The sequence below is a fragment of the Mobula birostris genome, chromosome 1, assembly GCF_030028105.1.
Source record: "Mobula birostris isolate sMobBir1 chromosome 1, sMobBir1.hap1, whole genome shotgun sequence".
Taxonomy (NCBI): domain Eukaryota; kingdom Metazoa; phylum Chordata; class Chondrichthyes; order Myliobatiformes; family Myliobatidae; genus Mobula; species Mobula birostris.
The window spans coordinates 199,822,541-199,845,483 of record NC_092370.1 but is presented as its reverse complement, the minus strand read 5'-3'; the positions used below and the strand labels follow the sequence as shown (position 1 = coordinate 199,845,483).

Below are 22,943 nucleotides of genomic sequence, written 5' to 3'. Positions count from 1 at the left end.
AGATTGCTGAGCTAAGTGAAACAATGTTAGATTTGCAGGAGCTATTTAACTAGGAGCCATTATAGACCTGTGTTCAGTCTGCAACTAGAACTCATTCCGCTAAATTCTGGAAAACTTCCAACAAAGGATCAGAACTGTTTATAACGTTTACCTGAGATAAACATTGTATGTCCTAATCTCAGTTTTCTATGAAGTTTTGCATCCAATAACGTTTCATATCTATACACTGTTGTTATTATTCAACAGATAATAATCAAATATAATCTTCCAGTTTTAATAAAACATTGTGGATAAGAAAAATCCTTAGTTACCTATAACAAAGTAACTTAATTACTAAAATGCCAATAGAGTCCAGGTGGCAGTGACCTACACATTAAATTTCAATATGAGCTCCATACCATTACAACATAAAATGCCCTTGTCAGAAAATATGCAGCATTTGCTGTAGTCCTGTTCATCAATTACTCTAGTTATAACCTAAACGATATTGTCCTACTACAAACGTCAAGACAGTAACCTACAACTTTAGGAATAAATTCGGTCTTTAAGATTCCATAAAAGTGGGCATTTAATTCCAGTTGAAGATTAAAACGACATGTGAATGTGAAAGTGAAATTCTTTAAGCTAGATTTGGAGACTTTAAGCATGGTCACAGGGCCTTTTGGCAGAACAAACCCAGTCCACCCAATTACACCCATGTGATCAATGAACTTACTAACCTGTAAATGTTCGGAATGCTGAAGAAAACCGGAGCACCTAGAGGAAACCCAGGTGATCATGGTGAGAACAGACAAACTCCTTACAGACACCAGTGGAAGTGAATCCATGTCACTGGCACTGTAGTAGCTGTAATGATGTTACGCGACCCGCTATGCTACTGTGCCATCCCACCTACTGCTGCAGAGTTCCACGAAAGTTGCAAAATATCTTCAGTGTTCAATAACAATAACTTCATTTGGATACCAAATTGAAAGGCCTAGAAAGGGTAGATGTGGAAAGGATGTTTCCCATGGTGGGAGAGTCTAGGACAAGAGGGCACAGCCTCAGGATAGAGGGGCACCCTTTCAAAACAGAGATGCGGTGAAAGTTCTTTAGCCAAAGGGTGGTGAATTTCTGGAATTTGTTGCCACATGCAGCTGTGGAGGCCAGGCAGTTGGGTGTATTTAAGGCAAAGATTGATAGGTTCTTGATTGGACATGGCATCAAAGGTTATGGGGAGAAGGCCGGGAACTGGGTTTGAGGAGGAGATATTAAAAAAAAATGATCAGCCATGATTGAATGGCAGAGCAGAGTCAATGGGCCAGATGGCCTAATTCTGCTCCTATGTCTTATGGTCTAAAATGAAGCAAGTGCTACCTCAGCAGTTTCACACATTGTATGAAACTATCCTAAAATAATATGATTAATATTACAATTATATGAATTCAAAATATTTTATTTATTAATATTAATAATTATGTTATGAAATAGAAAGTTGTAATCTTCCCAAAGGGGTAGTAGGCTTTCTTAGTATCAGCCTCTGTCTGCACAGGTCTGTCTATGGCTATGAAGCTGATGACTGCCCTCTCATGGAGCCATACGCATCTCTGTTATATCAACCATCTACAACACAGGAAAACATTCACCCAGGGCTGTATGCAAATTACAAGAGAGGCAAAATAAAAGAATCAGGTAATGACCACACTTATGTAGTTGCCATGTGCTCAGAAGAGGCTTTATTAGAGAATGCTGGGAAGAGGAGTTAAGATGCTGGTGTCACAGTTTAACAGTGGTACACAGAATACTCCAGTCGTGCAGTACAGGCTGGTGGAGTGAAGGTTGTCATGATTCTACTCTTCAATTAGTTCTCGTACCGCGCCCTTACTAATTCTAATGCAAATGAGTTCTTGACAGTGAAGAAAGAATTGATGCTGCAGATGATAGTGAAAATAAAAATCATAACCTGATTTAATTTTAAGTGATTTGTGTGTAGCCTAATCCTATCGTCCAATTCAGCAGCACTGTGGTTCTAATAAATACAGACAACATTTATACACTCGATACTCACTATTATGACCATGTTATGGATCTGCAGGAATAGATAGCAATCTCTTGTCATTAAAGGGACAGAGAAATAGTGGAACTTTTAAGTTGAATGTTACTTTATAAAGACGGTACAATGGCAGTAAAATAATTAAATTACAGGCTTGTTTTTGGCCTCATATGTGCCCATATTTTGGCATCCCCAGCATTAGGTGATTTCCTCATCACACCAAGGTCATTCTCTGTGATGCTATCAATGGAACATTTCAGACTGGGAATGTCCAAATTTTGAAACCAGCATGCCACAGGCATTGTCCCAACTTCTTTTTTTGCAGCGAGAATGAGTATTTTAGCTCAAGTTAAAATTGAGGACCACATCCCAAATGGTAGGAGTGGTTAAATTAACATAATAAAATTAAAAAATACATTGTTTTGCCCAGGCCAAGAATCCAGACAGCTCTGTAAAATGGACATGATTTTCAGAGGCTGCAACATGTGAAAGGGATTTAACAGTAGGTTGCAATGGTAGAGTGATGATAACAACAGCTTTAAGGAGAGAAAAATAGAACCTTAACGATAGAGAATATTAAAAATATTGATTGAAGTTAGTGGTCAGTCGTCCAGTGGGAATAACATTGAGGAAGTCAAAAGTAAGACTTATGAACTAGATAAATTTGTAGAATGCTTGAGAACAGATGGGGCAGAAACTGAAATAAAACACAAGGTTGAGCTTAGCATTGGAGGAACATTTGTCTTTTGTTTACTAGTTATGGGAATTAAGTTAAGTGGAAAAGGCAGCAGTCAGAAAATCACATTTCAATTATGTAAAAGAAAACAAAGTCTTCTGATCTTCAAGACAAACTTTTCTTTGTAATTATTGTTGACAACACAATGAAAAATATGTCAAGTTTTACTAAATTATAGATTATTAAATCAAATTTCAGTTTTTGAACAGATAACTCAGTCGTTAGTGTTAAACATAATTTATCCATTGGCATCAAATCAAGACATATTGTGAAGTGGGTTTTCAAAGTACAACGGTGAAGCTTCTAGCAATTGTTTCCGATAATACTTTCTGGATACAAGAAGAAACAGAAACATTTCCAGGATTTTCAGATGGTGATCTATTTCTGTAAAAGAATTCATAATTATGTGTGAGTGTAAATTCCGGTAGTAAACAAAAGATTGAAAAATATTTGGCTTTACACTGACATTGAAATAGTATAAACATTAATGGCATTCCAAGAACAAATAGATGAAAGGAAGAATAAAGCCGATAAAAGATAAATACTACTATAACATGAAGCTATACAAACGATAAAAGTGAACGGTGATTAATATAATACTAACACAAAAGCAAACCACTATGACAGACAATGCAAAATTACAAAATCTGCAGATGGTGGAATTCCACACAAAATGCAGGAGGAATGCAACAGGCCAGGCAGTATCTATGGAAAAGAGTACAGTCGACGTTTTAGGCTGAGACCTTTCAACAGGACTCATGCTGAAGAGTCTCGGCCCGAAACGTCAACTATACTCTTTTTCATAAATGCTGCCTGGCCTGCTGAGTTCCTCCTGCATTTTGTGTGTGTTGCAAACTACTGTGGATGCTGATAACCTGAAATAACAATAGCAATAATCCCATGGGACCAAACTATTTGTGAAAAGAGAATAGAGTCAACTTTTCAGATTGATGACCATTTATCAGAACTAGAAAAAGCAAGCACCAGAAAAGAAAAAAAATCGGACAAGGGAAGAAAAGGGAAAGTCTGTAATAGATTGGATGATGAATCAATCACCAATAGATTGAAAGAAGGATGAAGGTACAAGGAACAAACAGGCATAAAGAAACACAAACAACTCATGTGTCAATATTATTTATATTTTAATTTATTATTATTATTTGTTTTTTGTATTTCCAGTTTATCTTGTTTTTCTCATTGATTGTTGGTAGTATTTCCATTGTTTTTCCATTGATTCTATTGTATTACTTTGTTCTACTGTGAATGCCTGCAAGAAAGTGAAACTCACAGGGACACATGTGTACTTTGAATATAAATTTACTTTGAACTTTGAATTGGACCCAAAGGAGGAGTAAGTGGAAATAGCAGAATGATTGCCAGCAACTACCGGCAGGAAAAAAAAGATTGTGATCCAAAGTTGAACTTAGTTGAGACAATAAATCTGAAAGTGCATGGTCAAAAGTGGTGGAGCAGTCCTGCAAATGAGTTTCATAGGATTAGGAAGGCAAAGAAAAAGACTATTAAGTCAAACTGGCATTTAGGCTCTACTTTAGCTTCCCTGCATCTCTTCTCAACTAAATCTATCACCATAATCACCTATTCTTATCTCCTTCATATACTTGCTACGGATCTGCAGGAATAGATAGCACTGGATGTGCAGTCTCCTGTGATTAAAAGGACAGAGAAATAGTAGAGACATTAAGCTGCATGTTACTTCATGCAGATTTTTGGTAAAATTCCTGACATTCTGGAGGAAGAACGTGAGAATAGAGATGTGTACGTAAAGTTTATCTAGAACAATGCAGGTTAAAAGTCATGGATAAATTAACGTATATGCATTTGTCATTACGTTGGCCGATTTCTTGTGCCACTACATTCAGAGTCAAACCCAAATATGGCTATAATGTCAAGCAATATTAGAGTGCACGGGAATAATTACACATGGGTGTAGAAAAGGGCATGGAAAACAAGGTAGAAAATAGCTTTTCTTTTCTTATAATATAAACTCAAACATGGAAATCAGAATACTTCTTCGAAACACCTTGAACTGACTTCTCAGGTCAAAGTGCTAAGATGTAGAGGAGGTCAGGGAATGATGGATTGGACAAAGGAAATACCTGTGACAGGGTGAGTGAGTAGCCCAGGCCCAAGATGATTACTGTGGTCATGGAACAACTGGAGAATTATGCTGCAATGACACGTATCATGGCAACACAATCCATCTGCTTAACAGTAGAACAGCTCTTTTATGGAGCCACAAAATTGGCAAACATAAACATTGCCTAAAGGCAAGCCACATCTCATATAAAGTAGAAATTAATTCTGTGGTCAGCCAGATTTGAGGAGAATGTTCCATAGAAACTTCCAGTTGATGGAATCAAAGTCTTCAATAGGAGAGTGCCCAGAAATGGTAAATTTCATCCGGAAAATACATGGCAGACACTGTGCAAAATGGCTGAGACTCATCTAATGATACGATACGAAGTATGTAGAGGTGCACCTATGGTTTCCCAATACTTGGGACTAACTTCGATTTTTTAATATCTTCAGAAAAGGCAAGTATCGAAAGGTGCTTAGACTGTGTCCTAAATTCATCTCAAAACTGCACTCCACTCAGTAGATACCCAATTAAAAGGAACTGTGAATGAACTTTCAAAGAGGTATATTCCACATTCTATCACCAATTTCTGTGTTGAATCCAATAATCTGGAAAGGTTGCCACATTCACTCTTACCTGGATTGATATGCTCTAAATTTAGATAATTAAACTGAAGTTTGATATGAAACCTCAAAGGTAAATTGTGAAGATTAATGGTAAAATAAACATAGGCATATTTATATTAGCATTCTTTAAATGCCTTAAGTGTAGATCTGATCCCAGATATATTTTTCAAGTTGAATAAAAATTATGCCAAAATTCTCAATGCAGTAGCCTATATTCATAACAAAGTTGTTAACAATACAGGTGTCCCCCGCTTTTCAAACGTTCGCTTTACAAAACCTCACTGTTACGAAAGACCTACATTAGTACCCTGTTTTCGCTTTTAGAAGGTGTTTTCACTGTTACGAAGAAAGGCAGCGCACGAAAAAAATCAGCGCGCGATAAAAGGCAGCGCGTGCCCCGAGCAGCCGCTCTGCCCCAGATTCGGAGCAGCATTGCTTAAACACATTGCATTGAGCAGCCGTTAGCAAGATGAGTTCTAAGGTGTCGGAAAAGCCTGAAAGAGTAAGGGTGTTACACAGCGTAAAATTAGACATAATTAAGCGTTTCAATCGTGGTGAATGAAGCAAGGACAAAATGAGTTTGGCTTGTGGAAGTTGACGAAGATGATGTTGAAGAGGTTTTTGGCATCCCATGACCAAGAACTGATAGATGAAGAGCCGATGCAATTGGAAGAGGAAAGGATAACAATCGAAACCGAATGCAGAAAGTGAAGCAACTGCGTGAGATTTTCGTTGCAATGATAAAGTACGACTTTAATTTTGAAAGGGTACGTAGCTTTAGGGGATATTTGCAGGATGATTTGAGTGCTTACAAACAACTGTATGATAGAAAAATGCACGAGGCTCAGCAATCGGCAATTGCCTCTGATCTGCGCCGACATTTACATGCCGGGCAGCACCTAATTAATTAGCATGTTTATTTTGGCTTTTTTCTTAACGATGTGCTGTGTGCCTCCCGGCTACCACTGCGTGCTTCGCGGCAATGTATCGAGTCGGCGGCCTGGAGGGTGGGGGCCACTGCACCACCCAGCCTGCGATGACTCAGTCTAACACACCATCATCAGTGTGCTCGGTGCTGTTTTCCCAATTCCAGTAAGTGATACTACACTGTACATACATTATTTCTACTTTATATAGGCTGTGTATTTTTACGTGTTATTTGGTAGATTTGGCAGCTTCATAGTTTAAAAGTTACTGGAGAGAGTGTTTATGCCAACAGCGCTTGTGTGAGATTTTCTGCCGAGAGCGCTTGCGTGAGATTTTCTCTACAGCGATCTGTGCAGGCAATCGTTGTAAAGAAGTATTTCTACTTTATATAGGCTGTGTATTTATCATATCATTCTTGCTTCTACTATATGTTACTGTTATTTTAGGTTTTATGTGTTATTTGGCATGATTTGGTTGGTTATTTTTGGGTCTGCGAACGCTCACAAAATTTTCCCATGTAAATAAATGGTAATTGCTTCTTTGCTTTACGACATTTCGGCTTACGAACCGTTTCATAGGAACGCTCTACCTTCGGATGGCGGGGGAAACCTGTATTTCATTTTCATTTTCAGTACAAATTTATCAACGTACTGTCATTTTTAATAATTAAAACTCTTGTACATTACATTATTTTGCCTGCTGGATTTGCATAAATATCAATTATTAATAAATAATGATAGAGACTACTCACGTGAAGCTCTGCCTTTTGAGGAATACAAAGTCACACAGGGAATGATGTTGTAGGTTGCAAGGCAGCTAAGGATTAATGGTTGTAAATTGCTGACGATGATGTAGACAATAATGATTGCATATTTAGCCACAAGATGATAGCCTGCTTCTACAATTCCAAATGCAGTCTTCAGCAACAGATTAAATACATACAGGGACATTAACGCAGATATATTGAGCAGGATCTTAATATAGAATATAGGGTTGGTTGAATCGACCTGCAACAGAAGGTTTTACTGATAACTACAGTTCAAAATAATTTGGATTGCAATAGTAACGTTTTTCTACTAAGACACATAAAAAGGTGTTTCTACAGAATATGCAGAACAATGACCTCAGAAGGTTATTAAATTAACAAAGGTTCGAAGGTTCATTTATTATCAAAGTATACATCTCTGAATTCTTCAGTTCTCTGGGTAGCCATGAAACCAAGAAAGAAAAGAAAGTAAGTACGATCATCAACTACCCCCCCCCATCTCTCCACAAAAAAAATGAACAAAACCTGAACAGGTGCATCAAACCTCAAATCCCTCCTCCCACACAAAAACTGAGCAAAATGCATCAAGCACATCTAATGCAAAAAACTAAACTGAGGAGATAAGGTGGATGCATATATACTGTAGATGTTTGTATTAAACTCAGCCTTCTTCCCACTCCATTTCATGCAGTCATTGAGCGTTGCCATAATAGTGTAGGATCTTTTTGTTCAGCAACCTGGGTTAAAGTTTTCCTCCAAGTATGAATTTCAAACCAGTGTCATTAAAGGTGTTGAAGAAAAAGAAAATAATATGATAAAAAGATAAGGTAGTCACATGGGACATCTGTTTACATGGTATTTAAGTAACAATGTATATTTTTTGGTTTGAGTAACTTGCTTTGCATTATAATATTCTGAAAAATTTTGTGTTTGATCTTTAAATAATTAGGTGTAGGAATCCTTGTTGAGCATGATAACCAGCAGAACTACCCTACACATAGGAGTCATTCCTACTTTCCTGATAACCACATAAAATTGGAAACATGGAAATTCATCATGTTATCAGCTGGAGGTGCAGTCCTGCAGCAGGAGATTTTGCCCCTTTGCGTTGTTATGTAGTAAATACAGGATACACAAGCAAGTCTCATAGCTAGCTTTAGCAGTTGTTGTCCCTAGACATAGATTTATAAAATCAATCAAAATCTCACAAACTTTACTTGGAAAATATTCATTTAAATTAAGTTCAGTTACTCTGAAGGTTATTAAACATATAGGCATTTCATATTGTTTTGTTAAAAACTGTAATGCAGACTACCCATGGGAATTCTCAAATGAATGAAAATATTTTAAAAATTGACTTGAGGTGATCTATTGGCTATACATTTTAACACTGATACAAGTACATTTCAGAAAATTACCTCTTCACTGTCATATTTCCCATCAGCCCACAAAACAGCAGAAATAAACTGAAGCATTGATTGCAGAATTAATGTCTGTAAAATGCCAAATCGAAGGATTCTATAAGTTTTTCTGTAAAATAAATATTCCAGAATTTTAAAGAAAGGTTAAAATAGCACTGCTCATTACTTCAATAGCTGTCGAGTGCATTAGGGCACCCTCAGATTATAAAATTGCTGGATGTAAAAGCCTGCATGTCTATCAATTAATCCTACTGAAAACTTATTACCTGACCACTCATTTCCAATCATTTGTATCAACCTAAAAAAACTTCATAAAAGCTAAGTAGTTATGAAGGTAAGGGGGCCAGTTTTAACTTTAACAGCACAGTAGAAACAAACAAGTCCCAGTGAAAAAAGAAATGTGTAACTTACTTAGATGCAGTACATATTGCTGACATTAACACCACTATTATGTAGTTATTTCAGCTCCTGTCTAAAGCAGGCAGGAGCTTCACAAATTTATGCAATTTCAATAGGAGACATGATACTGCTTTACCCGGGTGTCTGCAGAGAAAATGTAGTGGCTTTGTCACAATGTAGAAACCATTCTGTGACTATCCATAAATGGGGAAGTTCTTCAGGTTAATCTAAAGCATTTCTTAATGGAGTCAGACGAAGCCAATGTACTTTTCCCAGGCTCATGAGCAATCTTTCTTTCTCTGGTACTATGTAACTGAAGCCCAGAAGTTAAAAGTACAGAAGGGATTTTGCTCTCTCTGTCCAGCTTCTCATCACAAAGCCTCTTAAATTTACTATCAAATGAAGTGAAGATATAAGTAAATTCTTCCTTTCTTGGATTCTGACACATTTTGTCTATAGGCAAATTAATTAATATACATGGTCCCATAGAAGTCTCATTTTAACACCTCATCTAAAGAATCTACAATATTGCCTAATCATCACAGAGTGTGGGTGTTACAATGATTTTTCAAAAGAAATTTCCACCTTCTCAGTTTGATGTAATGGATATTATGTTAGTTTGGAAAACAGCTCCAAAGCTTTTTGTGTTTTTTGGTTGATATTTATGCCCTAAACAACATCAGTAAAACCTGGGCATTACTTCACCATTCATTGTGTAATTTTTCTGTTCATAAATTGGCTACCATATTACCAAATCTTGCAACAGTTATACTTCTCTACACTATTTTAAAGAAGGCAATAGCTGGTTTAAAATAAATACCTTATTAATAATGTACAAAACAACAATACATTATATTTTATATCTGACAGCTAATATCTCACAATTTGTAACTCGAGCCAAATAAGGTTGCTGGATTGAGGGGAGAAGATAGAGAACAGAAAGGAAAAGTGAGTTAATATTATGAAGGGTATAAATAGGGTAAATGCAAGCAGGCTTTCTCCGCTGAAATTGGGTGGGACCACGACCAGAAGTTAAGAGTGACAGGTGAAATGTTAAAGAGTAGGAACTTCTTCACTCAGAGAGTGGTGAGAGAGTGGAACAAGCTGCCAGTGCAGGTGGTGAATGCAGAATCAATTTCAACATTTGTGATAGGCACATGGATGGGGGGGTGGGGGGGATATGGAGGACTATGGTCCAGGTGCAGGTTGATGGGAGTAGGCAGATTAATGGTTTGGCACAGACTAGATGGGCTGAAGGGCCTGTTTCTATTTGTAGTGTTATATGACTATATTGTTGTATTATATGATGGAATTAATCGAGTATGCGCAACTATTATGATTACTTTTGTTGCTGCTGGTATCACGTATCAACAGTAGTTGTCAGTACGGATCCAATAAAAAGTTGATTTTATGCAGTTATGCTTCCAATATATGATGTTTTAAAAACAGATTACGTTAATGTTAGTTGACCTATTGCACCGAGACTCTTCATCGCAAGTCCTGATGAAGGGTCTCAGCCTGAAACATCTACTGTTTATTCATTTTCATAGATGCTGCCTGAACTGCTGAGTTCCTCCAGCATTTTATACGTGTTGCTCTGGATTTCCAATATCTGCTGTATCTCTTGTGTTTATGTTAATGATAATTTTATTGAATATAACTTTTCAAATTATGTAATCCAGGAACCTTAATATAATTTATACATGTATTAACTTGCTCAAAAGCAAAATATATTGTGGAATTAAGTCATAATTAACTTGCTAATCTGCAGTTTTGCTTTGTCAGTCTTAGCAAATGCGTCAACCAACACTCTACTGTGATATTTTTGGAGTTTGTGAAATTGAGTTTATATCTGACGCCACAGATAACAGGAGATCTCAGTGTAAAGAGCCAGTGGTAGGCCTGTTATCTTCAAACAGGGAAAGAAAAATAGGGAATTGAAGGAAGGGTGAGAGCCTGAGACAGAAGTGGCCTGTCCCACACTCATGACTCTTCCAGTTGGATAACTGACAGGTCGGTTTAATTGATTTACTAATTGATTTGAGAATTCATCAGTCTGTGTTACTGGGATAAGTGCACAAACAGTCCAAGTAGCATTCAAAAAGGAAGAAAGATCAGGCAGGACATTAAGCGGATTTACATGTTATGAAAATACTGACCATTTGTCCCACACCAAAATGATACTGTGTGAAGTATATACTGTAACATTGTGTTGTTACCTTCTATTTGTACAATTCGAACTGAACCTGAACCACAATGAATTAGCTCAATCAAGTTACTGCAACCATACTGGTAGTGACACCGCAGCTGTTTTATGCTGTGAAGGGCAACACCACTAAAACTACAAACAAATTTCAACCTAACGTCAAATAAATTTCGAATAGTTCTGCTCCAGCTGTGTAAACTAGAGGTATAAAATATTACCTGGAGTATAACCATTGGCTAACTTTGCAAGGACAGCAAACCTGTGGGTGTCAACATGTGGCACGTGCAGAAATAAATTGTTGGCATGCAGCATGCAGTGTTATCCTTTGATTCAAAACACCTCCCTGAATATAAAGGTACTTATCTTTACTGCCAAATGAAGCAACAAATGATTTTTTACAACCTAAGAGCAGTGAGACGTTTCACAGAAAATGTCTCAGCCAGCTTGGCACCAACTAGGTGATTGTAAGGACATTGGATGATATATTTGAAATTCTCACAGTACCTCTGTATTTGGATAGTAAATGATTACAATAACAATACCATTTAGAAATGATATTTTCTATTACCTTTCTAAAAACTAATTTTAATAATTTTAATAGGTTTTTTAAAATGCTTCATTTATTTCAATTCATCTCATACTTTTATTAATAGTAAAACAATGAATGCAGAAAAATTAGAAACACCCTTTTTTCCTTTAAAATGTCCATAATTATTGCTACTAATTCATTAATCAATGATAATCTCTGCTCAAAATTACCATGGCACATGAAAGAATTATTTAGATTATCATCAGTTTCAGCACACACTCTCAGAAAGATTTGCCACCCTTGCTTTATAGCATTTTATTACATTAAATATTGAAACACTTATAAATACACACCTGGTTATCTTAAACTTCGGAAGACACACGCAACAACAACAACAAGGGCCCACGTTTAGAGATGCCTCCACATACTGCAGCTTATCAACAGCTTCAGTTACTCCACCAAGGTAAGTTATAGCAAGGTGGAAGAAACCGAACAAAGATATACTCGTATAACTGTAAAAAAAAGATCATTGAGGTTAGTACTAAAAGTGAGTTCAGCATGGCCACATGTAACAAAGTTGATTTACAAATATACTTACACTGCTGCCACAAAGTCGACCAAAGTTCCAGCTCGTGGAACAAATGTACCCAGCTGATAGGCAACTGTAGTTACCTAAAAAACAAGAGTATTAACTTCTGCTGAAGATTTCCCATTATCTGCACTTTATGCATATGAAATGCTTTTGGTTATACATAATGATAGTAATAACCAAGTCAAGACCATAGTTATATGTAATGATGGTAACATCAATAACTAATGCTATTTTCCACTTAAGAGTTGTATTTTTATTGAAGGACATTCAGAGGACAATAAAGTACAAGAACTTTAAATACGAAAAATATTTATTAACAATGATAGAATTTACTTTTAAGTACATGCTGGATGATTCTTAAAGGAAAAATAACAGTATATCAAAGATGTTTGCTGTCATTAAGACCATAAGACATAGGAGCAGAATTAGGCCATCTGGCCCATCGAGTCTGCTCCTCCATTTCATCATAGTTGATCCATTTTCTCTCTCAACCCCATTCTTCTGCCTTCTCCCCATATCTTATCATGCCCTGACTAATCAAGGACCTATCAAACTCCACCCTAAATGCACCCAGTGACCAGGCCTCCACAGCTGACTAGGGAAAGAACTCCACAGATTTGTCACCCTCTGGCTGAAGTAATTACTCCTCATCTCTGTTCTGAAGAGATGTCCCTCTATTTTGAAGCTGTGCTCTCTGGTCATAGACTCTCCCACCAAAGGAAACATCTTCTTCACGTCCACTCTATGAGATTCCCCTCATTCTTTGAAATTCCTGAGTACAGGCGCAGAGCCTTTAATCGTTGCTCATGTGATAACTCTTTCACTCCTGGAATCATTCTCGTGAACCTCCTCTGAACACTCCCCAGTGTCCGCATATTCTTTCTTAGATAAGGGCCCAAATCTGCCCACAATACTTCAAGTGAGGCCTCACCAGTGTCTTACACAGCTTCAGCATTTCATCCTCGCTTTTATATTCTGGTCCTCTTGAAACTAATGCTAACATTGCATTCGCCTTCCTCACCAGTGAGTCAATCTGCAAGTTAAACTTCAGGGGATCCTGCACAAGGACTCACAAATCCTTTTGCAATCTGGATTTTTGAATTTTCTCCCCATTCAGAAAATAATCTATGCTTTTATTCCTTCGACCAAAGTGCATGACCATACACTGCCCGGCTCTGTGTTCCATCTGCCATTTCTTTGCCCATTCTCCTAATCTGTCCAAGTCCTACTGCAGCCTCTTTGCTTCCTCAACACTAACTGATCCTCCATCTATCTTAATATTGTCCACATGGGTGGCCACAAAGTCATCAATTCCGTTGTCCAAATTGTTGACGTACAATGTACAAAGAAGCAATCCCAACACAGTCCTGTTGGAACACCACGTCACTGGCAACCAATCCAAAAAGGATCCTTTTATTTCCTCTCTATGCCCCCTGTCAATCAGCTAATACTCTAGTATCTTTCCTGTAATACTGTGTACTTATCTTGTTTAGCAGCCTCCTGTACGACACCTTATCAAAGTACCCAACATCCACTGATTCTCCTTTGTCTATCCTGCTTGTTATTTCTTCAAAGAATTCCAACAGATTTGTCAGGCAAGCGTTTCCCTTAAGAATCCATGCTGTCTTTAGCCTATTTTGTCATGTGCTTCCAAGTACCCTGAAACTTCATCCTTAACAATCAACTCCAACATCTTCCCAACCACTGAGGTCAGGCTAGCTGGATAACTTCCTTTCTTCTGGCCTCTCTCCCTTCTTGAAGAGTGGAGTGACATTTGCAATTTTCCAGTCCTCCCGAACCATGCCAGAATATAATGATTCTTGAAGGATCATTACTAATGCCTCCACAATCTCTTCAGCCACCTCTTTCAGAACCCTGGGGTGTAGTCCATCAGGTCCAGGTGACTCATCTACCATCAGACCTTTCTGTTTCCCAAGTTCCAACTCCCTAGTAACAGCCACCGCACACACTTCTGCCCCCTGACACTCTCCAATTTCTGGCATACTATTAGTGTCTTTTACAGTGATGACCGATGCAAAATACTTGCAACACACACAAAATGCTGGAGGAACTCAGGAGGCCAGGCAGCATCTATGGAAAAGAGTAAACAGTCAATTTTCAGGCCAAGATCCTTCACTGGGACTTATGAAGAGTTTTGGCCGAAATGTCAACTGTACTTTTCTCCATAGGTGCTGCCTGGCCTGAGTTCCTCCAGCATTTTGTGTGTGTTGCTTGGATTTCCAGCATCTGCAGATTTTCTCGTGATTGATGCAAGATACTTATTCAATTCATCTGCTACGTCCTTGTCCCCTGCTACTCTCTCTCCAGCATCATTTTCCAGCAGTCCAATATCTACTCTTAACTTTCTTTTAGTCTTTATATATCTGAAAAAAATCTTCTGGGATTATTTTTGATATTATTGTCTAGCTTACCTTCGTATTTCATCTTTTCCCTCCTTATGGTTTTTTTAGTTGTTCTCTATTGGTTTTTTAAAAAAAATTCCTAATCCTCTAACTTCCCACTAATTTTTGCTATATTATATGCCCTCCCTTTTGCTTTTATGTTGGCTTTGACTTCCCTTGTCAGCCACGGTTGTGTCATCCTGCCTTTAGAATACTTCCTTTTCTTTGGGATGAATCTATCTTACGTCTTCCGAATTGCTCCCAGAAGCTCCAGCTATTGCTGTTCTGTAATCATCCCTACTACTGTCTCCTTCCAATCAACTTTAGGCAGCTCCCCTCTTGTGCCTCTGTAATTCCCTTTATTCCACAGTGATACTGATACATCTGACTTCAGCTCTTCCCTCTCAAATTGCTGGGTGAATTGTATCATATTTTGACCACTGTTTGCTAAGCTCCCTAATCACATTTGGTTTATTACACAATACCCAGTCCAGAATTGCTGATCCCCCGGTGGGCTCAACAACAAGCTGCTCCAAAAAGCCATCTTGGAGGTATGCCACAAATTCTCTCTCTTATGATCCAGCATCAAATTGATTTTCCCAATCTATTTGCATACTGAAATCCCCCATGACTAACATAACATTGCCTCTTTGACATGCTATTTTTGTCTGCTGCTGTAATTTGTAGACCACATCCTAGTTACTATATGGAGGTCTGTAAATAACTCCCTTCAGAGTCTTCGTACTCATGCAGTTTCTAAACTCCACCCACAGGAATTCTACGTCACCACTCTCTAAAGCTTTTATCTGATTTTTTACCAGCTGAACCACACCTCCTCTTCTGCCTATCTGCCTGACCTTTCGAAACTTTAAGCAGCAGTGAAGGAATGTGACATGAAATGCGAGTTTTCAAAATCGCTGGCAAATTTACCCTATGTCATATCAGATCCTTCAGACTACCAAATCCATGCTGACCATCAAGTACCCATTTAGATTACACCTACTTTATTTTCGCCACATTCCAACCAACTTCATCTATACACAAGGGGCAATTTAGGAGATCAAGTCAACCAACAGGGCTGTAGCTGAGGCAGCAGAGAAAGGATCAGAATGGGTGTGGACCAAGTATGTCCAGAGGGGCAGATAGTCGGACAGTGTATACATATCTTGCAAACCCTTCAGTAGTTGCATAGACACCTGAAGAGTAGACTATCTGTTGGATAGAAGTGACCAACAACTCTGATAGAGGCAGATGCCAAGTTTTTAAGCTCACCAGTGGGAGGTGGTGCTTTAGCACTGCTGGCCCACCACCTCGAGGGAGTCTTGATTATAAGCGGGCCGAAACTCCTGAAGACAGGTGGCAGATCAACTGATGATCCCACTGGTGATAGCACAGGACAGTTAACATCTTAGTCCATATGTATTTTGAAACTCTAGGGACCAATTAACCTTACAACTTGAGTGTCTTTGGGATGTGGTAGAAAACTGGACTACCCAGTGGAAACCTACATTGTCACAGACTCCACACTGGAGGTGAGGATTGGACCCAGATTGTCAGTGCTGTGTGGCAGCAGCTTTACTACAGCACCAATGCGCTGCTGTTCATTGAAGAGCATATGGCATCTTACCCTCAGTTTTCTTGAAACTGGTGGATTTGCACCTCAATTGTTCATTTAGCTGACCATGATGAACTCGGTCAGGAACTTTATGATTGTTCAAGGCCAATTAAATTCTCCGGCATAGAAAGAAAACCATTTAAACTGCCTACTCTCATTTTTGCATGTAGTAAATTGTGCTTTCAGGCCCCATTGATATTTAAGTAAAATGTACATATATGTCTATTGATGACAAGACCAATATTTTTTGATGATCCTTGATGATTTAGTAGTGAATGGCTAAACTGAACCTTTGCAATCTGTATGGTGGGTAGGGAATCTCACTATGTAAACCCAGCAGTACTGACAGAACAAGAAATTGGTGGAAGGCCTGCAGATAATTACGTCCAGTAAGATGGCGGTGCATTCGATTGCAGTAGCTTCTAATGGGTCAACCAAAGGTGTCATTGTCTTTTTTAAAATGTATCTTTTAGGATTGCAAGGCCCTGCTGGTCATTAAGAACTTAAAGTTCTGCAGAGGTCTCCCAATCAGCAAGTTGCTTGTTGGCGGAGAAACTGAAGGAGCTGGGCTTGGTGTGGATCGCGTTGCTGCCTGCGTCAGAGAGACATCGGAGGAGTTTGGTGGGCAAAGGCAGTTCGCAGTCTGAGTCACCTTTCTCCTGATCACAAGGCCCTGGTAGACATGGTTAATGTGGAACGCCGCAAGTCTGGTTCACTGATTTAATTGATGGACGGCAGGGTCGGATGGCGGGGGAGCTGCGTAGCCTTGGTCGTAGTGAGGACTAGGCCCTGTTACTTGTTTCTAGCCGCCCTGAAGAAAGGCGTTGAAGTCAGTGCGCTCCACCGGAGGCGGCGTGGCACAGTGTCCAAATGGAACTGGTGCTGCCTCCGATGTTCACTCGGCAGAAGACAAGCTGTATTGTGTTTGACTGCAGACTGCTGCAACATTCATGGACTCAGGGTCTTAGACTATACTTTTTTGTGTGGCCGTTTTTTACTGATATCTTATACATGCTTGCTATGTTGTGCTGTGCCTTGTGCTGTGTATGACTGTTGGTACTACGTTTTGCATCTTGGTCCGGGAGTAACGCCATCTCACTTGATTGTATTCATGTATGGTTAAACGTTAAACGACATTTAAATTTAAACTTGAAACTTAATGATGTGCCTTCTGCTCCTTCTAGATGGTAAAACAAAATATCACAGTTTGGAGAGGTGCTATCAATTTATCGTAGTGAAGTAAAAGGGATGCATTTTGTAGATGGTACATAGTGGAGGGAGTGAATTTACACATTCTAAAATGTTAACACATCTGTAACTCACCAGCTTTAGCATCTAAAACCATAAACAAACAGTAATGTGCAAATATTACTGCTAATAACACCATTAGCACAATGCAGCAATATTCAGTCAAAACAAACTACTCACTGGAAATAAGCCAAGGACTAGGAGGGTCTTCTCTTTAATTGCATCATTTGCAGTGTTTTTGTTCAAATAGCACCATAGCTCAATGAAGATGGCATAATTGACAATTGCTACTACATTAAGTATTACTGTGACAACAACATCACCAGCTGTGAGACCTATTGAGAGAAGAAAAATAAATGTGCTAGAAAGGCATGAGTTTTCATATTTAATCAAAATTGGTATAATAATGTATATGTTATTAATTTATATCCAACCACAGAAAATTTAACTAACTAAATAACTTTTCCATTAAAATAACAAATATTTTATTAAAAATTCTCTGAATTGCAATGACTGAATTTTCCTCTCTTTGGAAACTAAGTAGTCACTGGAACATCTTTTGAATGTATCAATGACACACATTAATTTCATTCTAAGGTGATAATTTCTAATCAAGAACTATAGTATATTTGGCCAGTTCTGCAAATGCAATTAGGTTTACTGGTACCAATAGATTAAAAAATGCAGTTGCTGATAGAGATTTTAAAGGCAACTAGACTTTAGATGTTGGAACCTAGAACAAGAACAGACACTACACTGGAAGAACTTAATGTCTCTGCAGGTAAAGGATGTAAGCTGGTGTTTCAAGGTGGGATCCTGCATCAGATCTGCGAGGGAACAGAGGAAAATTGCCAGTACGTTGCAGTACAAAGAGGCTGCTAAGTGATAGGAGGAAGCAGATGGATAGACAATGATGAGCAGATGGAACCAGTCAAATAGAGACTGATACATGACTGGTGAAACCAGATAAGGAGGTGATAACGGGCAGATGAAACCATATATGGGGAGCAGATAAGAGAGGTGAAAAAAGGGAGAAGAAAACTAGGCAGACAGACAAGAATATGTGAGATCAGACTGCCAGGTGACTTGAAATCGGAATATTCAATATTCATACCAATGGGTTGTAAGCTTTCTAAGCAGAATAAGAAACGTTGTTCAGTCAATTTGAGTTTGGTCTCTTCATAGTGGTGGGGAAGGCTGAGGACAGATGTGTCAGTGAAAGGAAAGGAAAGGTACGTTGCATCCAGAGTTTCTCCGATTAGCGGACGATTTCCCTCCACGCCTCTCTGACGTAGTGGGGAACCGAGTACAAGGCAAGTTACAGCAGTGGTTTGCCGTTGCCTTCTGCCGGGTGAGTTTCCAAAGAGATCACCAGCTTGTGCAGGGGAGCCGGCTGGATTCGAACTTGGGACCTTTCGTCCCGAAGTCCGACACTGATGCCACTATGCCACCAGCTGGGTCAGCTGCTGGTGGCGTAGTGGCATCAGCGCTGGACTTCGGAGCAAAGGCTCCCAAGTTCAAATCCAGCCAGCTCCCTTGCATGCTTTCCATTCGTGCTGGGTTGAGCATCGAGCTAGCAACTCGGCCTCAGAAAAATAAGAAAGCCTGCTAAGAAAACGCTGTCATGACAGCGTCCTAATGACTCCACTCGAAGTTAAGGGATTTCTTCTTCTTCTCTCAGTGAGAGTTAAAATGACACACAACTAATAGCTTGAGGTGGAACAACAGGCAGACCACAGGTGATATCCAAAAGAGTCACTTAGTCTACACTTAGTTTCACCAATGTAGAGGAGGCCACATTATGTAGACCAAATATAGTAGAACAGATTGGAAGTGGTGAACCTTGGTCTTACCTGAAAGGACTGTTCAGGGCTCGGGATGAGGTGAAAGGGAAGGTGAATGGACAAGTGCTACATCTTCTTCATTTACAGGGGAAAAAGCCAAGGATCAAAATGTTTTGATATACTGATACTGTAGAAAGGAGAGTAGAGGGCTCAGCTAAGCTGCAGCATTAGCTGTAGCCTTGGGGTTGGGACAAAAGGGGTGGGGGGGGGGATGCTACTGGAAAGATTCCTAAATTTTCCTACAAATCTATGGAATGCGTGAGGCCGTCATTACATGGGCAGCTTTTACTGCAGAGGTAGAAGTGAAACTGTACTGCAGCCTCAATGATCCTGGGACCCACATTCTGTTTTAATCCAAGTTACTGTGCTGTGTAGGTGCTGCCAGGTGTTCTGATTCCCTCCCACGTTTTGAAGAACTGGCAAATTAATCGGTTACTGTCAGTTACCCCAGACAAGCAGTAAAGCGAAGTTGATGGGGCACTTGAGAAAGAATAATTGGAGAACTGTAGGGAAATTGAAAGAGTGGGACTGCTGGGATTGGTCTGCTGAAAACCAGCGAGAACTGAGGACCAGAATAGCTTCTGTGCTTTGCTAAGTGAAGCTGAAAGCTGCTGCTCTCTGCATGACACAGGGGATCATCAGTCTCTTGTGCATGAGCTGGCAGCACTCAGTTGGGTCAATCACGGATATCACAGTCTTTCAGAACAACTAAAATTTGTGCTGAGCTCTTGTTTTAATCAGATAGAAAAACTTGTCCCTGTGCTGTATAACTCAATGACCCTTTACAGCATTTGAGGACTTTGTACACTTGAACATAATCATAAGAAGTGGTTACAATGCTGGTGGCTTCGCATTTGATGAGACATCAAAATAAGGACTCTTGTATTGGGCATAAGATATTCCATTCTACTATTTGAAGAAACACTAATTATTTTTCCGGCTTTGGAGCTGACATTAATTCTTTCACCAAAACAGATAAATGATTTTTGTGTGATCTTCAGTGCAACCCATCAGCTGATTTGATTACACATTAGCAATGATGATGCTTTGGATGGGCTGTGTCAAAGGGGATGTTATATTCAGAACTGAACGTACTTTAATTCATTGGGATTGTCAAGGCAACCTCTTCAGACACTATACATTCCAGAATTTATGAAACTGAATTTTTTTAAGTACTTGTTTATTTTTCATGAGACCAAAGTTTACTGCCCACTTCTAAATGTCTTGGAGATGCATTACTTATACTTTATTGTCGCCAAACAATTGATACTAGAACGTACAATCATCACAGCGATATCGGATTCTGCATTTCCCGCTCCCTGGATTACAAATATTAAATATTAAAAATAGTAAAAATTAGTAAATATAAAAAATTAAATTATAAATCATGAATCGAAAATAGAAAAATGGAAAGTAAGGTAGTGCAAAAAAACCGAGAGGCAGGTCCGGATATTTGGAGGGTATGGCACTATCTGCTTGAACAACTGGTATACGTGCTACTAGAAACTGTTGGGTAGAGTTCCAGGATTTAAAATCAGCAAAAATTAAAGTACAGTAACATATTTCCAAATCTGTACAAGTTCTGATACTGAATTGTGTTTCATATTTCAAATTATTAGCTATTGTCCTACCTTTGATTTGATCTTCAGAACTCGGTAAGCTGTGACTGCAGTTTGGCATGATTGTTTTAGGTAAAGCTTCAAATTAATCACTAATCAAGGAGTTCAAGTAGAATTAAATATTTTGTTATAGTTGAGGACTGTTCCAAGTTCTTCCCAATAACTAGATTAATTTTTTTCGGATACTTTGTTGTATTAATTTAGAAATATTCATATCCAAGAGTTTGGTCACAGGAACCCCCTTGTCCAGAATTGCGAAGACTAAATAAAAATTCTGCAGTTAAGAGCAGGAAATTATCTCTAATAAAATGAGAGACAAATGAACTTTGTCATTTAACTCTTAAGTGATCAGCACATTTTGTGAGCTTTCAAAGTACTGTACTCAAACTTTTGAACTTTGTCATTTAACTCTTAAGTGATCAGCACATTTTGTGAGCTTTCAAAGTACTGTACTCAAACTTTTGTACACGCAGCATCTGAAACAATGAAATGTATTTACAGTAATCGCTAAATCAATTGCAAAAATTATAAAAATGAAGTTTATTTTATCATGTCTGATAATTATTCTACAATTCTACAAAGGGTTAAAAAAATTATCAGTTAGTGACTGGTACAACCAAGCGAAAGCAAACAGCTTTATCATAAAAATGGAATGTCATAGGTAAACAATGAGAGGTAATGGAGGAGTTTTTAAAAAGTCATTTGTTAGAAGGGTGATATTTAATAATAATAAATAAGGGTTTTCTACAGAATACTGTATATGCATTGGATTGGAATTACTTTAAGCTTGATTTCTTCAGGCTGTTTCCTCCAACTGTTTTGCTGTCTTTCACAGAAAATTTAAAATTATAAGCCATATGGAAATTCATGTTTAAAAAGCAATCACCGCTGATAATCTGAAAACAAATACATTTAGGTTAAACCAAGATAACACATATAAATGAACAAGGTTTTTTACTTTGAGAATGAAGAGAGAGAAGACAAGAAAGAAGTTTGGCCAATGGGGAAATTAGGGGAAAGATTTGGGGTAAAAACAGAAGTGAGCAGAGAGAAGGAATGTAGGAGGAACTGACCAAGAATGGGAAAGAAAAAGGAAGGAAGAAAGAAAGAGGAACAGAGATTTTTGTTTGTGCAAGAGGAGGTGGTTTTATGAGTGACAAGTTTGCTTTAACAGGGCAGAAACTGGTAAATTCTCCTTCAATGAAAGAATCAGTTCTTTTTTTAACTTGAAGTTGGTACTTGCTTATCATGTTTACTTTTTCTCTCGCTATGCAAAGTTTCATGGGATTTCCAAGGTTATTTGCTTTGGGCTTTCAATGATAGCACTCACATTTTGCTTGTTATTTCAGAAGGCTGCAGTATATTTTAGACTATTATTTCTCTTGGGGATTGTTGAGAGATGCACAACTAACTCGTTCTGACATCAACATTTTGCAACAGCAAGCATAATTGCCTTTAAGCCAGCTCCTACCTTTGGCTCTATCATTCTTCTTCAGGTTAGAAAAAAACAGAAATTGAGTGCTCTCTTCATTTTCACAGATATATTTATTATTCCAAATATGGATGTTGATTTTTTCCCTTTTGATAGCTTTAACATAAGATTGTGCCACATTACATCATGTTTACAAAACCATTGAAACTACTCATTGCTTTTAAATATAAAATAAACTACAAGTGCTAAGAAATTTCCTGTAAATACTTTTGCAAAATAATTAATCTGTTAAGCAATTTCTGAGAAAACAACTTATCAGGAATTTCTGTTTTATTTTCTTAATAACTATAGTAGGTCTTATTAACCAAGCTAAACACCTAAAGCTGTAACTACAGAGCATGAATGTAAATGAGCAGATTCACCTATGTTTGGATTATTGACTTGCCATCAA

The 22,943-nt window shown here is 38.3% G+C and overlaps 1 protein-coding gene across 8 annotated transcripts in view; it reads right to left on the bottom strand.

Moving 5' to 3' along the window:
• Positions 1 to 1,672: 1,672 nt before the first annotated feature.
• The window catches only part of LOC140202876 (organic solute transporter subunit alpha-like), a 158,660-nt gene continuing 137,389 nt past the window's right edge, over positions 1,673 to 22,943 (bottom strand). For 7 of the 8 annotated variants that reach the window (XM_072268424.1, XM_072268405.1, XM_072268395.1 and 4 more), the window contains 6 exons: positions 17,778 to 17,932; positions 12,339 to 12,412; positions 12,094 to 12,252; positions 8,604 to 8,715; positions 7,171 to 7,426; positions 1,673 to 3,152 (listed from right to left, as the gene is read on the bottom strand). In XM_072268424.1, the coding sequence (XP_072124525.1) occupies positions 3,025 to 3,152; positions 7,171 to 7,426; positions 8,604 to 8,715; positions 12,094 to 12,252; positions 12,339 to 12,412; positions 17,778 to 17,932 (884 nt within the window). In that variant the 3' untranslated portion in view covers positions 1,673 to 3,024. Of the gene's footprint in view, positions 3,153 to 7,170; positions 7,427 to 8,603; positions 8,716 to 12,093; positions 12,253 to 12,338; positions 12,413 to 17,777; positions 17,933 to 21,072; positions 21,336 to 22,943 lie in introns of those variants that run through there. The other variant, XM_072268457.1, reaches the window with a different exon arrangement.